Source organism: Octodon degus, unplaced genomic scaffold, assembly GCF_000260255.1.
Source record: "Octodon degus isolate 3935 unplaced genomic scaffold, OctDeg1.0 scaffold00037, whole genome shotgun sequence".
Lineage (NCBI taxonomy): Eukaryota > Metazoa > Chordata > Mammalia > Rodentia > Octodontidae > Octodon > Octodon degus.
Window position 1 is genome coordinate 8365170 of NW_004524613.1, and position 18542 is coordinate 8383711.

The 18542-nt window shown below is 40.9% G+C and overlaps 1 protein-coding gene across 1 annotated transcript in view; it reads left to right on the top strand.

Annotated features, from left to right (window-relative positions):
* Positions 1 to 18542, top strand: part of Ctnnbl1 (catenin beta like 1) — a 189438-nt gene that overhangs the window by 58583 nt on the left and 112313 nt on the right. The window contains exons 5-7 of the mRNA XM_004630898.2: positions 1961 to 2058; positions 9396 to 9489; positions 12746 to 12837. Of these exons, the coding sequence (XP_004630955.1) occupies positions 1961 to 2058; positions 9396 to 9489; positions 12746 to 12837 (284 nt within the window). The remainder of the gene's footprint in view (positions 1 to 1960; positions 2059 to 9395; positions 9490 to 12745; positions 12838 to 18542) is intronic.

An 18542-nucleotide genomic window follows, 5' to 3' on the forward strand; every position in this document is an offset into this window, starting at 1 on the left:
CACACACACACACACACACACACACACTCATAGTTGCAGCACCATCAGTAGTTCACAGTATTTCAATCTAGTCATGTTTAAACCTGGTATATCTCATCTCATGCATTATGATGTGTAGTGGCAGAAATTCTTACTGAAATCAGGTAGACCTAACATTTTGTCTTAACTGTAGTGCAGGACTTAGTTAATTTAATCATTCTGAGCTTTTGCTTTCTTGTCTGTGAAGTAACATGGCACCTGTCCTGATGATGTCTTTATAAAATGGTAGCCTTTACAACAGAGACTATTTCAGTCTTCAGAGAGTAATGACTATTCATTCCTGCTAGCAGGGGTAGCTTTTGAGCTCTAGGGTTTAGTTGGTAGCCTGGAGGTTTTATTTTTAAATTGATTTAAGTGATTTGTGTGTTTTGGTTTACTATATATTACATAATGACATCAGGTCTTTGGTATCAACAACCTTTGGGTTACTTTGTTACTGAAGACTGTAAGCATGAAGGATTTTTGTGAGAAGGCCTTGCTCTCAGTTTGGATAAATATTGTTTTTACAAGTGAAAGAGTAAGATATAGAGAGCTTAATTACTTATTCATCATGGTCAGCTACTCAGATGACGAAACCTCCCCCGGAGAATTTCATTCAACAAAGACAACCAGAATATACTCAGACATCATTTACCAATCTTGTTTTTATTAATGTCCTGAGTCTATTTCTCTAGTGCTAATGAACCTGCCCTGGGTCTGACCCTTCTCTCGCTTCTAGTTTCAATGCTGTGGCAGCTTTGGAGAAGGTCTTCTCTATTCAGGCCTGCCCCCACTTCTCTAGTGACCAGTCTTTACTGCCTTCTGTCTGTCCGCCCCAACTCACCTTCACAGTGTTATGCCAGCCCTGAAGTTATTCTTGACCAGGTCCTGTCTAGTTTAATCACCTGATATTTTTCATATATTTACAGTTTTCTTCCCCAGTTCTTTGTCCTCTTTTCTAAAGGCAACACACATCAGGTTTCTTTGCTTTTCCTTCTGCTTTGCTTTCTATCCTGTTCGCCTTCATCTTTGTAGTTGCCTGTCTTCTGATATTTCTAGTAAGTCATTCCCAACCTCACAGCTCAATTTAGGGTATCTGCAATTCATAATGTCTATCTTCCTCATTTGTTACATGTTGGTTATTGCCTGTGGCATATGATTCTGAAAAATGTCTTTGATTTTTTAACTTCATTTTACAATGAGGAGATTGAGGCCACACTGAAAAACAGATACACTCTTATCACCTATAGTGCTGTATTTATCATGGGTGTTCAGTAATGTAGGCTGATGGAACAAGGGATATGTGTGTAGGTGGATGAATGAGAGAGAAAGAAATAGTTATGAATTTTCCTTTTGTCTCTCCTTTGTGTTTCCTTTCCCTTATACTTTACCCCTCCGTGCCATTTTTACCTGGTGTTTACTTCCCATCATTCACCTTTCTTTTATGTTCACAGCAATGTGGCCCTTTGAGAGTGGTTAGTGGGGCCCTGAATAATCTCATGGATTTCCTCTACATCTAACTGCTTTGGCCCTGGCCTGCCTGCTCTCTGCAGGTTCCTTGGTGAACCCAGCCACTTTTCTTGCTGTTGAAGGGAAATTATACCAGGATTTAAGTTTTGAGATTGGGTTAAAGATGTTAGCCTATTTCTCACTGAGAAAGCAGCCTCCCAAGTGATCTATACAAAGGTTGGAAATTTATGAAAAGGTTGTGAACCTATGGACTAAATTGCCGGGAAGGCTGGATTGAAAAAGAGACTTAAGTCAGTTAACAACATTTACCAAACATCCACAGTGGGAAGAACCTTATTGAAGAGATAAAACCAGAATGTATTGAAGACAAATGGTGATAAAGCAATTTAATAAGAAAGACAAAGGAACTAAAGATTTTAATAAAGCATTGGTAGGATTTCACTATGTACATAAAACCTTTAACAAATTCTACATGTGTCCATAGCTGTGGTTGATTTACTTCAGGAGTTAACGGATATAGACACCCTCCATGAGAGTGAAGAGGGAGCAGAAGTTCTCATTGATGCTCTGGTAAGTTGATGCCCTCCACCCAGGGTTTTGCAAGTATGGGTTGTCAGCCTGGGTTGTCAGCCCACCTTTGTGTCTGAATGGCATCAGTAGAATTCTGTGGCAAGGCTAGACGGAATGAGGGATATAAGAAATAGAAATACAAGCTGTGAGGTGCTTTATTCTGTGGTACTGTGTTAGGTAAGAGGCTAAAGAAGGCCAACATATATTAAATATCTGCTGTAGGCAGGCCATTTCCCATTCTGTTCATTCTGTTTAATCCTTACCTCATCCTCATATATGGATATTATTGCTGCTATTCCTATGTATGGTTCTGAAGCCAAGCCTTAGAGAGGTGGAACAACTTGCCTGTGGTCACAGAGCTGAAATCTGCACCTGTGTTCTCTTTGACTTCACACTCCTCCATTGTGTTGCTGTTGACCTTTAGGGCATTATAATCCCAAGTGTCAGTGAGGGCAAGTATTACACTACTACTTATTTTATACATAAGTCGTGAGAGCAGAATTGGAGCATGTTAAAACCAAAACAACCCTTATAGCTCCTCTAGGCCAGAGTTTATCTCTTGCCTGTGGAAGCTGGAGCTGTATAGCAGCCACATTTCTTTCTGTGAACCTAGGCCAGACCTCACACGCCTCTTTAGCCACTGTTGCAGGCAGAAGCCAGTCCAAAGGAGTTGGTAGGTGAAGTGAGCCTTCTTGGCCAGCTCCTGTCTAGTTTAATTGCCTGATGTGAAATCCCAGAGGCAGTCTTGAAGCCATCCACTGGGTCATTCACCCAGTCCTGTAACAGTTGACAAAAGAACCTACGTGTTCTGATCCTCACCACAGTTTTCCTCCCATCAGAGCAGACTCCCTTTCCCACTGGTGATCAAAGAGGGCTCCAGGCTGGAAGTATAACAGCAGCCAGCCCTGATTCTACCTATGGAGCTCTGTCCACTCACCTAACTGTCTCCGTCTTCTGGCTCTTTGGGTCTCCCTTCCCCCTTCCCTTTTGTTGATTTCTCCTTGTTTGGGTGTTTTTGTTTGTTTTGTTTTGTGTTTTCTTACTATTTTAGATTGAACCCATGGCCTTCACACTGAGCTACATTTACATTCCCAGTCCTTGCTATGTGTCATTTGAGATAAGGTATTGGTAAGTCACTAAGTCAGCACAATTTGTAGTTTATCAGCAATCACTGTAGCCACTTGGGTTGGAAGCATCTGGATGCTTGTTAGGCTGCTTCTTAGCCCCTCCCAAGACCTGCTGTGTCAGATTGGCTGGGTCAGGGCCTCCAAATAATTCTGAGCCCCCCCTCTTCCCCGCCCGCTCGCTGTACGACCTACCTTATCTCTTTCTCTTAAGGTCCTCAACACCAGAAATTGCCCCTGTGCCATGTTACTGCTGGCAGTTGGTGTGAGTGGAGGAATAGTGAACCTACTAGATATGAAAAGCCATCTCACAGGGAGCAAGGCTGGAGTCCAGCAGGGCTGTGTTCAGTTAGGATGGCAATATCTATGACCATTTTTCTTTTAAGCTCTTTCCTTGAATGCACTGCCACTTTTGTAAGATTCAGGACTTTTGTTTTTCCTTGGAAGCACTGTACAGATAGAAAAGGATCCTGCTGGGGTGTCCTTTTGTTTTGAGGCGCATCTGAAGGCAGGTTGTGCCACTTGTTCCTGCACTGTAGCCCCTCCATGTCATTTCTGCAGTCTTACCTTCCAGAGGTTAATTACAATGGCCCTGAGTGAGCCTTCCTGCCTGGTCCCTGGGCTGGTTTTAATTACCATCCTTCTCCTGTGTGAATGGAGGAGACACGAGAGGAAGAGCTAGCCGGGCTGCTGTGTGTAAAACCTGCCCCGTAGCAGCAGTTCACACAAAGCCCCCTTTGTGTCTTGCATGTTGTCAAGCCCACCAACAGAGGCTGGATCTTGCAGATTTTATTGTCTGCTTGGAAAGAAACAGTTCATCCTCAGTCTTGGGAGCCATTAGGTAGCTGCTGTACAGGGCTTTCTGTTTCTTTTTTATGATTATATTATTTTTAAGATTTTGACTCAGTTTTATCCTGGTGGGGCTGGTATCAATCACAAACATTGTACATTCCATACTCTTAATATTATTACTGGCTTCTCTGCAGTGAGTCAGAAACCATTAGTAAATATCAGAGAGTAGAACCGGAAAGTGGTCTTCCATTTATTTTCCTCTACCCTTGTACCACATTGAGGAATAAGTTTGATAAGTATTCTCATATTACAAGGGTTGAATTGTCTTTGTAGTTTTAATTTGGGGCCAATATCAGAGGCCTAGAATTGCTTGAGCAGAGGCTAGAGGGCACATGGTAGGATTGATTGTGGTATGTGGCTTGAGGTTATTGCCTTGGCCTTTTTCCCAGTTGGAAGTCCCAAGCAATAGAATAGCACATTTGTAGGGAAAGAGTGCTGTCCTGGCTTGTTTGGAGATCTTTGAAGTTTTAATTTTTGGTTCACATTTACTGCTTTTCCTTATACAAAATGCAAATATTTGTGCTTTGGAAAAATCAATCTGGAGCCTGGAAAATGGATTCAGATTCCTGGCGAGTAATGTGAGGGTGTATTGCTTTAGTAGCAGTTCTCTGACTTGTCTCTCCAAAGCCAATTTGGAACCCCTTAAGAGTCTCATTAGACTGCAGTCATTTTTCTACTTATCAGTCCCCAAACTTGCCTTGAGATTGGTAGTCCCTTGCCTTTGAGCTCCTGACTTCAGCTTGGCACACCTCACTTCTCTACATCCACTTAAAATCTTCTCATTTCTTAAAGCTAACTTAAACCCTGGCTCTTCTGAGTTTTTTTGAAACTTAGCACCTCAGCAGTGTGTGTGTTCATTATCCCATTGTACATCCTAGAACTTTACCACATTGAACTGTAGAGCTTTGCTTGTAAGTTTGTCTTTCCTAATGTGTGACCCCAACCACAGGATTGTCTTGAGTGCTAGCTCTGTCACATACCAACTCTGTGTTCATCAAAGTTACTTCATACTCTTTTCTTGTCTACAGAATGGAGATAATAGAAATCTCCAAGTGAGGAATAAGTGAAATGTGTAATAAGTCTTTAGAGCAGTCTAGCACAGATAAACACCCAATAAATACAGGGCATCATCGCTGTACAGGTATCGTGCCTGGCAGATAGATATTAAGCACTTAGTAAATGTCAGTTGATATGATAAATATCATCTGCACAGTGAGATGTTCGTGAATGTTTGTTGAACTCACTTTTTCATCTCAAAAAAATGTTTCAGAATACATTTTTGTATCAGTATTCAAAAAAATTTGAATGGCGTGGGCCTAAATAAGACATAGCCAACATAGAGATTTATTTTTTTCTTAAAAGGGGAAGTAATAGTGATTTGATAATCCAAGACAAAATACTGAGAACAGCTATGAAGTGTAGGTGGAAGTGAAGGTGAATACGGATGGGGAACAATTAGGAAAGACTACAGAGTTGCAGGCAGTAACCATGGCTTCTGGGAAGTATCACAGCCAGAGCAGGTGGGAATGTAGCTGTGCTGTGAAGTTGGTAAGGGGTCGCCATTTGCTGTAGGGAATTTCACAAAAATGGCTTTGAGAGGGCACTAGTCATCCTTGCCTTCAAGTAACCCTGCCTCAATGTTAAACTTGAAGTTCTAGATTATGTGGCTCAGACCTGGTTGGCGTTATATTTGTGCTGTTCAGGCAAGGCTAAGCTAGGTAGACTTCATGTTGCTATAAGGGTACTTATTCTGTAAATTTTCTCCTTCCTATTTCCATTAATTTCTCACCTTAAACTGTATTTGTTGCTAAGCAGAATATCTTGTTCTTATATTCACTAAATGTTTACTGAATGCTTGGCATGTTCCTGATCCCAAGAACTAGGTAGCTATATGACTGACAAAGTTTCCTGTTTTAGTGGACTTCTATCTGAACGTAGAAAGAAACAGTTAATAAGGAAACAAAAAAAAAATATTACATAATAATTATCTTATATGATTAAAGTGTAAGTGGAGTGAGGTGATGCTGAGTGCCAAGAAGTTGATTTGGACTTCATTGTCAGGAAAGGCAGTAGAAGAAACAGGTTATTCAGAGTAAGGTGGGACAAGGACAAAAACTAAAGCAAGAGGGAACTCGACCTAATGAAGGAAAGAAAGCGCCATCTCTGTAGAGTATAGACAGTGAGGAGAACAGGGTCAGGACCAGGCACTGTAGGCCTCAGTGAGAGAGTAGGGTGGGATTGGCAGTGAGGGCATGTGTAAGCAAAGAATAGGTAATGTAGTCTAAGCAGACATTTTAAGAAGGCCTGGCCAGATAGCTCAGAGCACTGAAGCACCAGCTTAGGCGCAGGGACCGGGGTTCAATCCCTGGTGTGCCATGCTGTCCCTGCTCCTGGGGGATGCTGAGATGGTGACCAAGACTGGGCATGGTGGTACACACCTGTAATCCCAGCGTGTTAGAGGCTAAAAACAGGAGGATCACTACAAATCTAATCTGTGTAGTGAGAACCCTGTAAGACCCTGTACTAAAATATGTAAGAAAAAAAAAATTAAAGAAGACCACTCTGGCAGCTGCAATAATTAGTGGATTGGTGGTGCAAGATTAGAAGTTAAAATACCATTAGTTAGGTGACAGTAGCCTTGAGTTTTGTATAATGAACATTTTACCGTATGGATCCTCAAAACTTGTTTGAAGAGTCAGTGAGTGTGCAGTTTTATTTTTCCATTTTTTTAATATAAAAATTTTGAAACACCTGAAAGGTAGAAAAACTCTAATATAAGTCTTAAGGAAAGGTATATCTCTATTTCCTCCTTTTCTCAATGTCTCTCCTCTTTGATCAGGTGGAAAAAGGTATCTGGTCATGCCCTTGAACTTTGTCTTAGTAAGACCTAGTGGAATATTGTTTTGGAGACTTGCTAACAAGCAGAAATAACTAGAGACTTATCAGGCAATGTCAGGCCCAAGACAGTCCTGATTTCCAAGGCCAGTGTTGCTCTGGCTGATGCTTTAATCCCTGAGCAGGATTTGTTTTTAGTTTCAGACTTCGTCGTGGGCCCAGAAAATTGAAGGTAGACCCAAGGGGTTAGAGGGAGTAGGCTTGAATGCTAATTTGTATTTCTTACTAGGCGATTTCCAGAGCTATGCATAATATAAATACTTTTCCAAGGGTTTTCTGAGCTAAATGTATTTTGACTGCTTTTGGCTGTCCTGCAATCAGATAAAATTGCATTTAACCCAGCTAAACAGAAAGTTTCACACTTTGCAAGCTTAAAAAGGCTGCCTGTTAGAAGTTAGATTTCTGTAACAAGAAAAAAAGGTTTTCCTTCAGCTAGACACCCATTATCCATTACCATTCAGCTCTAGGATTTAAGCAAGTTGCTCACTGTCACTGTTCCTGCCACTTTACAGACAGCAGAGATGGGAAGCATAACTAAGAATCAAAGGAAAGGGGAAAAATTAATGCAGATAAAGCAGCAATAAGCAAGCAAAACTGGCAAGGCAGTTTGCAGAACTGACGAGCAGTGTGCTACATGGCAGAGTTGCAATATCTGCCACTTTAGGATTCAGGGGGATTGTAAGTCAGTCAGGGAGATTTAGGGAAGAACAAGCTGACACAGCTCATACTTTTCCCCTAGATGTTTTTCTGTTTTCACTGACCAAAATCGTCCAATTAATTAAGAAAAACATTGTAGTAGTTTTCTTAGCTAAAACTTGCTGGCTGTGAGATTTGAGAGGAAGGTGTATGTCTCCTGGTAAAAGACAGGACAAATCTCTTACATTTATCAGCCTTCTCAATTTTGGTATCAGAACCCTCTTCTGTGATATCCCCTCATTGTTCCTCCCACTAAAGTACAAGGGAGAGCCTAGGAAAGTGTGATTGGCTTGTGGTCCAAGTGTTAAGAACTGGTGAAGTATTTTAGGTTTTCCCTTTGTCCACATGTTTCCTTTGAATCTCACCCAGAAAGAGCAGAGGCCTCATTCCAAGGTCTATCCTTCTTGTCATTGTTTCCATCCATGGGCCATTTGAAGTAGGCCTGCATAATGCCCACCTCCCACACAAGTGCTCAGGAAGAGTTGGTTGAATGAGAGAATTTCCTTCTCTCTCTTTTCTTCTGCTTTTTCTCCTTTCAGTAAAGTAAGTAAAGAGTATAATGGGAAAAAATAGAGTTTTCAGTGTCAGTTTCTTCTGCCACAAGCCTTGTGAGTTTGGCCAGACTAATTAACCCTCTGAGCCTTTGTTTTGTCACTTATAAAAGCTGTGAGGATTACATGAGGATAAATGGAACAGTACTTATGAGCTAATTATAAAGCACACAGTGTCCCATCAGTTTATTTCAATTTAGGAAAGTTTGCTGAGTATCTTCCATGTATAACATTGTACTAGGCTTTGAAGGGTATGTGAAGATGAGGTGAGGCATCTGCCTTCAGTGAACTTGGTCTTTGCTTAGTCAGTGGGAATAATCTGTTATCAGTAGCGGTAGCAGACTAGATTCAAACTCTGTTGTTGAATTTTGGAGCTGCTGCCTGTACAAACCCAGGGCAAGACATACCAGCTTTATTAATCTTTTCAGTTTATTCCCACTTCTTAATGGAGGAAGATATACCACAAATATCTTCTTGGCTGCCTGCTTAGAAATGTACAATGGGTAATCACTTCTAGGTGATAGAAAATCAGGAGTTTCCTAAGTTGTTTTCCCTGTTGTGCCTCAGGGTTGCCCAAGGGCAATTGTCCCAGGGCATAAATTGTCCATAGAAGTAGCTCAAAATAGGAACAGCATTATTTCATCTAAGAGAAAGGAAACCTGGTTTGTACCCTTGCTCAGTAGCTGTGTGGTCTTGGCAAAGCTACCAGCCTCCTGTGGTATGACGTGCTACTACAAGTTTCCTATTTATCTAAAATACATGAATCAAATAGGAGGACACAATACCTTTTGATACATTATAGAATCCAAATATAAGACATTTTGTTAGGCTAGTATTACTCTTTTTAAAATGGAAATAGAAATTCTGAAGTAGTTTCATAAAAGCTTAGCATGGAAAGTGAGACTGTGTTGAGTTTAGCCCTAAATTCTGAGGTCAGCTTAAAGTGTAGCTAGTAAGCCTGAATACCTCTGGCTGTGACATAGAAAAAGGTTTTGGGGCAAGTGAACTACTGGCCTGAGCTCCAGTGGTGTTCTTGTAAAGTGAGGAAGAACCTTTGAGGAGGAGGAAGCATGCCCAGCTGGCACGGCAGGTTGCATAGTAAGCCACGGGTTACTGGTTATGTTTGTGCTTTGTTCATTCAAATCGTGAAGACATGAATATGGGAGACCCCTCTGTGACCTGTGTCCGTCCCTCTCTCCCTTGCCTCCCTGTTCTGCAGGTGGACGGACAGGTGGTAGCACTGCTGGTGCAGAATCTGGAGCGCCTAGATGAGTCTGTGCGAGAGGAGGCGGATGGTGTCCACAACACTCTGGGTAAGTGAAAGGCGCCTGGTGCTCCTTCTTTCTCCTTCATAATTGAGTCAACATGGGATTTTCTTTCCTTCTGCTCCCAAACTGCCTTTTCAGAAATGAAGACCTGTGTTGGCTTGCAGATAATAAAGGGAGAAATCTGCAAAGTAGGTAACCTTCCAAGACAAAAAGCACTGGCTCCTTTTAGCAGATCTTTGCATCCAAAACTTAGCATAAAATCTATGAAGGAGCCCCTTCTTCCTTTGGAAAGTATATATTTAAGAATTTTAAGTCATTTGTTTTGTGTTTCTTAGCAGTTTTCTCCAGTGGAACTATGCACTTTCAACAACTAGGTAACCTTTAAAGAAAGGACTTTAAAAAAAAAAAAAAAAGTATTTAGATTGCTCTGTAAACTGAGTTGAAATTTTTTTTTTTTTTTTTTTTTTGGCAGAACCAGGGATTGAACTCAAGCCCTTGTGCTTGCCAGGGAAGCACTTATTCTACTGAGCCATCTCCCCGACTCCCTGAGTTGAAATATTATTACTAACTTGGTGCTCCTGTGTCCTGTGATCCTTTGAGTGGATTCCTTTGCAGTATTTCTTCTCTTTCTTCTTGAATTTCCTCAGTTTTTCCTTTAGCAAAGTCAAAAAAACAATAGCCTGTTTAAAGCAGTGCTTCTGGGTAGTCCTCTTGGTCACTGGTCACTGTCTTCTAAAACTGGAGGTGACATATCTGTTAGCTGAGTTCAAGAACAGAATGAGGCCCAGGAGAAGCAGAAATTTTGATGCAACTGGATCTTCTCCTTGTTCCTTTGTGTTTGCCATAGATTTATTTGCAGTTCTAGACTTTCTTCAGTGAGGATTATCACAAGAAGAGAGAGGGGGGCTGGGGAGATGGTTCAGTGGAATAAGCGCTTCCCTGGCAAGCGCCAGGGCCTGAGTTCAATCCCCGGTTCCAAAAAAAAAAAAAGAGAGAGAAAAGAGGGACATCTCTGGAGGGAAGGGGGGGGGAGATACAGAGAGAGAGAAAGAGAGAGAGAGAGAGAGCGCACAAGAGAGCACACTGTCACTTTGGGTTGACTCCAGTCTAGAGCCATAAGTTGGCATTGCCATCTGTTAACCTAATGCTGAATTTTGTGGAAGCAAAAGCCTGTCAGAAGTCTTAAATGACTGTTAATAAAAAAATAAAAAATACAACAGCCTGGTATAATGAAGAAAGCACCAAGCTGGCAGTGTGCAGAGGTCTATTTTCAGCTTGGACATCTACCAGCAGCTCAGGAAATTAATCCTTGCTTTCTTTAGTAAGTGCCTGGTGTTTGTCAGGCACTGTGCTAAGCACTGGGGGAAATTATGATGAATCAGGCATGGCTTGGCTCTTAAGGGAGAGACTAATGAAAATGTCTAAAACAAAGGGAAATATAATATTAGGTAACAAATGATGTAATAGGAACTGGTAAAATTGACAAGGAAGAGTCGCTGTATTTTCAGGAACAGGTACCAACTGGGGCTGAAGAAAAAGATCCATGCATTTTGACAGGTGGAGGGGTGGAGAAGGTCCATGGTCAGGAGGGAGTCATTTGCAAAGTCAGGCATGGGCATGGACTGTGGAAGGATTAGACATGTGCTGCATCAGCAGGAGATGGGAGGATGTGAGGAGTAAGTCCAGATCTTGGAAGACCTTGCAACCATGGCAAGAGAGTGGGAAAGTCTAGAACAAAAAGGGAATGTAATAATAGAGTTAGTGAAATTGTCAGTGGGGAATAGGAAGCCATCTAAAACTTAAGCAGACAAATAAGGTAAAGGTATAAGAGATTAAAATGAATGAGTTGATTTTTTAAGAAAATATGAGAAAGTGAGTGTATTGTGATAATCTTCATCTCTCAGGGCTCTTATTGCTCTTCTGTTCATGGTTTTGTGTTCCCACACACCCACTGGCTGCCCAGCTTTTCCTTGCCATTGGTGAGACCAACCTGGGAAAACAAGTGAGGAGGAAGATGGGAGATGTGTTGATTTCTTCCCTACTTTCTCTCAGAATTGCTGCCCAGTATGTTCTGAGCATTGTACTTGGGGAACACAAAACTACTTGCTTTGTGATAATAATGTATTCTGAGGAAGAAGAGACCTTGAAGGAAAGGAAAGGAAAGCGTTTGATATAAGGACCCTAGATGGTGTATTTTTTAAATGTCATTCTTTTGGTATGATAACCATAGAATAGCTTTTCTTTTCCTTTGTTTCTTCTGATTTTCAGTATTTCTATTAAACAATACTTTGGCTGAGCAGGACCAATTTTTTGCTTCCTAGTTCTGACAGATACCTCTGGCAGCATGACCTTTACCATCTTTGTACATCATTTTGTTCAATTAAGAAGGCCCTGGATGATGAGATAGCTCATCAGACTAAGCCCCTCCTTAGGCAAGCATAGGATTTCAGGCACCACATGCTGCGCTGGCCCTGTCCCCGCCCCCAGGAGCCCTGAGCCTGTAACCAGGACTGGGTGTGGTGGTGCAAGCCTGTACTTCCAGCACTGAGGAGGCTAAAAACGGAAGGATCACTACAAGTCCAATTTGCACAGTAAGACCCTGTACCAAATACATTAAAAAAAAAAAAGGCCATGCTTGCCTCACTGGCAGTGTCTTTGTTTCCTTATGGTGCAGAGAATAGAACTAAAAATGAGTGGATCAAGAAAGGATTCCTTGGGGCTGGGGAGATAGCTCACTGGAATAAAGTCCTAGTTCAATCCCCAGTACTGCTAAAAAAAAAAAAAAAAAAAAAAAGATCTTTGGGGCCGGGGTGATGGCTCAGTAGAATAAGCTCTTCTCTGGCAAATGCAAGGGTCTGAGTTCAATCCCCGGTTAGGGGAACACGCACACACACACAAAAAAAGGATTCCTCACACTCTAATGTTTCCCCAAGGTTTCTGCCTAGCCCCCTTTTTTAGTTAACAGGTCTCTGGGACTCTCATACACCAGGGTGTAAGCAGGCCTCCTGGGCAGATGTCCCTCCTTCTGTGTTCTGCTCTAATGTTGGTCCCTATTAGCATAGAAGACCATCACTTACCCCTTTTGTGAATTCCATCATCTTCAATTCTGACTTTTACTTGTAATAGAACAAACAAAAACCACAGCAGCTCCCTGGGTTAATCTAAAAATGACAACATAGCATCTGGCTGGGAGGAATATAGAGAAGTGGGAAAAGGAATAAAATGCCTATCACGGGAAGCAAACTTATTACAGATGGAAACAAAGTTGCTCTCCCCAGTGACTGTTTCTGTCTCCCTTCAGCTATTGTAGAAAACATGGCTGAGTTTCGGCCTGAGATGTGTACGGAGGCTGCCCAGCAGGGACTCCTGCAGTGGCTGCTGAAGAGGCTGAAGGTAAGTGTGGCTTTGGGGAGCTGCTGCTCAAACCTCTCAACTCTGAGCATGACTGCTGCCAAGTGCTGGTGTAGATTGTCTCCCCTGCTCTACTTTGGATAGCTTCTGATACCATGCACCTCTTTCTTTGCTTATCCTTTTTTCCCCCTCTCTTAACATAATCTGTCCAGTTTGCTTTTAAAGGCAGCCACTATTAACAATATTATATGTTTTTCCAGAAATTATCTGCATCTGTTTTTTTAAAAATTATCTGTATCTGCCAACTAAATACATAATCCCTCTGTAGGAGAGTGTTAACATGTGTTTCACAGACAGAACTATATACTCTTTCTTTCTTCTCTATTTTAGGGAAGGGTCTATAGGGTGTTCAGGGTCTCACTACTAGATCAGACTTGTAGTGATTCTCCTATTTACGGTGCTGGGATTACAGGTGCACAGCACCATGCTGTCTCAATTGCCATCTCAGCACACCCCAGGCCAGCATGACAGGCCTGGGGGATCAAACCCCTGGCCCCTGCACCTGCTTGCAGGCACTGTAGTCCGCTGAGCTATTTGGCTGGCCCAAATTTTTTTTTTTCTTTTTGTGGTACTGGAGATTGAACTCAGGACCCTGTACTTCCTAGGCAAGCAATTATTCTACTGAAGTATCTCCCCAGGCCCCCAAGAATTATATACTTTTTATTAATGCAGATTTTTTTTCAGTCAACTAATGATTGCCTACTATTCCATTGTACATATGTACCTAAACCAGTATAACCGTTAACCGTTCTCCTGTTTATAAGTTTTTGCCTGTTGCAAACAATACTACAGAGAATACCTTCATATATATACTTTTTTCCTACACATTTACCTTAGTTTATCTGTGTGAAAAGTTCCTAGAAGAATTGATAGGCCTGAGGGTGCACCTCGTTATTTTTGGTAGGCATTGAAAAATTGTTCCTCATTGATTTGAGGATGTTTCTGAATACTGCATGGTATCAAACTGCAAGTTTTGTTAATCTGATAAGTGAAAATTGGTATTAATTTGGAATTTTAAAATCAAGTAATATATTGATTTCTAGTTGTTTACCAGCAATTTGTATTCATCTCTTTTAACTTTATATCCTTTATCTATATTTCCATTCATTCTAGCCCCCCCCCCCCTTTGAGGCAGGGTCTCACTGTGCAGTCCAAGCTGGTTTTCAACTTACTACATCATCTAGGCTGGCCTCACACTCATAGCAGTCCTCCTGCCTCAGCCTTCCAAGTGCTAGGACTATAGACATGCACCATCACACCAGCCTTGTTTGTTGTCTTTCTGAACATCTTTTTAACAGTTAGTGCTGTCTCATAGAGTGAATGACAAGAAGGAGGGCAAAGCTATGCTTTTAGAACTGCTTTGACTCTAGACGTGATGGAAGGCAGTTTGGAACTGCTCATATGCTGCACAGTGATCGTCAGACAGACAAGAATATTAACCTTTTGGTAAGGAGGAAGCACTCATTAGTAATAAGAGTGACTCTCAAAAGTGGTCATGGCCTTGCTATTCTTTAGAATATTATAGAGACCAAAAGTCTGGCGTATATCAGGTCAGATTCATTCTCCACTGCCTTTTCAGGACTAACAGAAAAGGTTCTGCCCAAGATTGCACATGACTTGTAATTTCCTGCTTCTCTGACAGTCTGAGTCTTCCCAGTTCTTAATTATTTAGCCATTGGCTCTCATTAACTCAGTTATGTAGGCTAATGTATCATACAGAGGAATAGCCTAGCTGTTATTATCCGTGAATATGGGCACATTTGCCTGGCAAAGTTCAGTACACTGAATCCCCTTCCAACTTATCCTCCATCAAGTTCTGTACCTTTGTATAGTTCTGTATCTGGGTGTCCTTTGATCTCAGAACTGCAGTTGTATCATTCCCTTCATATTTCCTTTTAAACTCAGTTGCTTTTCAAAATCTTGAACTTATTTTTGTTTTCAAAAGTCTTGAAACATTTTGGGAATGAGAGGTGGAGAATAAGAAACTAGAATCTAGTTAAGGAGTTGGGATACATAGCAGGAACCAGAATTGTTGATGGGGTGACCACGAGTTGGGGCTCCAACTTTAAAATACACAAAATAATAGAATTGTGTTTGTGTTTGGGAAGTCAGGACAGGTTTTTCTCAGTTACTTGAGAATTAGGGTCGATTCAGGGATCCTTTATTAAAGTGAAAGGTCAGGCTGGCCTTGAACTTGCAGTAATCATTCTGCCTCAGCCTCCCTATTGCTGAGATTACAGGTCTGCATCACAATGCCTGGCCTTTTGAAAAATATTAAAACTTGGCAGAATTTTTGGGAAGGGAGAGAGTGGAGCCTAGTTACATAGGAAGGGAAATTGAAACCTTTGGGTATTTAGTTTGGACTCTATTACCCTCATGCAATAATAGAGCCTCATTTGATATTTTAGCAGGTGTTGACTTGTGCCTCACAAGCACATTGTTTGTGTAATCTTCAGGGCATAAATAGTCATTTTGCTATCTCTAAAATGGTTTTTCAAAGTTTCAGAATATTTAAAATATCATTCGGAAAAGAAGAGTATCATTTGGTTATGTTCCCTTTAAAAAGCTTTGTGTTGTCCAGAACACTGATTAAAGGAAATTCTGTTAAAGGGTGAAGCCATCAAGAAGGCATGGCTTTAAAAAAATGAAATCTTTCCAGGCCTGCAGAGCTGGCCCTGCCCTCGGAGCTCGCTGAGACAGTGATCAAGACTGGGCATGGTGGTGTGCGCCTATAACCCCACCGTTTAGGAGGCTATAAACAGGAGGATCACTATGAGTTCAACTACGCAGTGAAACCCTGTAGACCCTGTCCTAAATACAAAAAAAAAAAAAAAAAGACATCTTGCTCTTATTTCTTGCAGTTGAGGAAAGTACATCATAGTGAGTCAGAATGAGTTCTGGACCTAGATCCTGACTTCCCTTTTTAGCTGCATGACCACAGGCTATGCTCATTTCACATGTTTTGTCTCTGTTTTTTCCTTATTTTAAAAATGGGGAACATATTTCCTACCCTTCCAGTCTCACAGGTTATTGTGAAGGATTGTTGTTGTTTTTTTTGGATGACGCAGGCTGCCTTAAGGGCAGGTGTGGTAAGGCAGGTGGAGGTGGGGATCGAACTGGGGTCCCCTGCACCTGACTGGATTTTGCAGAGCAGGTGCTTAAACAGCTGAGCTAACCTGCAAGCCCCCTTATTGTGAAGACTGAAGTGGTAATGTTTTTAAATTGTAAACCCCATGGGTTTGGGGCAGGGGTTGTATTAAGGTCAAGTGCAACATTAAATATGCAGAGTCCCAGACTATACCCTGACCTGCTGTCTCAGTCTCTACCATTGATTTTTTATATTATATTATATTATTTTATATTATTTTATTCCTTTTGTATTTTGAGACAGGATCTTGCTGTGCAATTCAGGCTGGCCTTGAACTTGCAGTAACCATCCTGCCTCAGCCTCCCAAGTGCTGAGATTACAGGTCTGCATCACTATGCCTGGCAGCCACTGGTGTATTTTAGAAAAGTTCCCCATGTGATTCTACTGGCCTGTTCTCGCTAGGAGCCACTGGTCTCTAGAAATGGGAACTGTTTTGTGCTCCATTCTTACTGTGCAGAGTGTTGAAAGACCCTGTTTTCAATTGTCAGCCCTATTTAGGAAGCCATTTCTGACATGCTAATGCTTGTACCTGGGGTGCTACTTTTAAGGCCCCATAACCTCGCTCATTCAACTTTTTCATTTCTCAATTTCAAAACAACATAGCCGTTATTGCCTGTTTAAGATGTCTCTCTTACCTATTCCCCGCTCTGCAAAGATCAAAATGTTTTGACCTCTGTTGGGTCTTGCCTCGTGTCCTTGCTTCCACTAGGCATTGTTCCTTTCTTGGCTCTCTAAGTGATATACAACCTTCTTGAGACAGCTTAAATCCCTACTCCATGCATCATCAATTTTAGAAATGAGGAAATTTAGAAGTTCTATTTTGAATTAAAAACCAGGAGTTGAGACCTATAGATAGTGTGCTTTGCCCAAACCCACACCACTAGAAATAGAGTTGTGAATGCAACCCATGCCTCCAAAATTTTCTTCACACATCCTTTCAATAGCACTATTGTGACTGCTGTCTATACTGTCCTTTATTTTCTGAAAATAACCTTCATATTTTACTACTCATAATGGTTTTCTTGTGCGTGGATCTTGGTTTCTGTATATACCTATAACTGTGTGACACTCTTGCAGTGTATCAGTGAAGTGGAGATAATTTTATCACTTTAGATTTTCATGTTCTGTGTGCTCATTTTCTTTTGCTTAATATTCAATTCCATGAGAAGGTCTGTATAGGTGTAATATTTGCATCTCCTTCAGTTATTCTCAAAAACTAGTTCCCAGCCAAGAGCCTCAGGACCACCTGTCCACCTGTTAAAAATGCAAATTATCCCCATCCCCCTCTTCAGACCTTGAAGTACAGTCCACCAATTTTTTACTTTATAAGCCATGGTGATTTTGCCATGAGTTAAAATTTGAGAACTAAGGTTCTAGAGTGCTTAGGTCTAGGTTGCTGAATAAAACCTTGTTATTTGGCTATCATCTCCTATTCAGTAATCCTTGAGTAATTCTTAAGGGAATGGCATGCAGTGACAGACATTTTAGTCTTGGATTTCTTTATTCTGTATTGGTAGCTTAGCAGTATAGAAAGAAATTTGTGGATTTTTTCATCCATCAGATGAAACTTACTAATTTGTTGTAATGAAGATAAAACCCATTGCAGACAATTGCACTAAATGGATTAGAATGTAAACAGAAAGCTAACTGGTGAAAGATGCTACATCACATGTCATTTTAAAAGGAGAAATACAAACTTAGTAGAATATTATATACTATTGAAAGTAACACCAAAGCCAAGGGTTCTTTTCTAAAGAATTTTGTTTTCCAGTTAAATCAATCCTTCAAAAACAGTTACATCAATCAGCACATGAGTTAATGAATTGAGAATTGGCTAAGTTTTACTATATATACAGCTAATTGATGCAAAAGTCATTAGCACCTGATGACCAGGGCTGAGATTTTGCAGGGTCAGGTCTACTCCAATATTTGCAAGAGCCTTAGGTATGTCTCAACCTGCTCCATGTGTTCCAAGTACCAGAGGTGAGCTGCAAATATAACCTACAGCTTTCTGGCTGCAGGTGGTAACATAATTGCTTTGTACTTTCCAAAAAGTCAGCAGCTCCTTAAAAGATAAAGTTTAATTTTATTCAAGGGTAATACATGCCGAGTACAAACCTATGCTTGACTCTGTAATTCCTATGACAGCTGAAAGATTTAGGATCACCAGGCTTCTGGATAGAAGAGAGCACTGTAAGCTCCAAGTCCTACTAGTTAATTTTGTGAAGCCAAGAAGTTATACTTGCTGAGGAAATTCTCCTTTCATGTGATTTTGATGAATTTCCTTGTAATTTGGCACTTTGTATTTTGTAATCTCTGGCTAAGATTTAAACAAAAATGAAATTTCCGTGGTAAGTTTTACCCTTGGATAAACATAAACGATTACTTTCCTTTCTTTGTATCTAGCCCACTTTTTTTATCCTTTTTCGCCAGTTTAAAATATTTGGTTGTCATTATTATTGTCAGTATAAATTTCCCCCATTTTATAACCTGTTTCATGTATTAACTGCCTACTACATGCAAAATATTTTTCTAGATT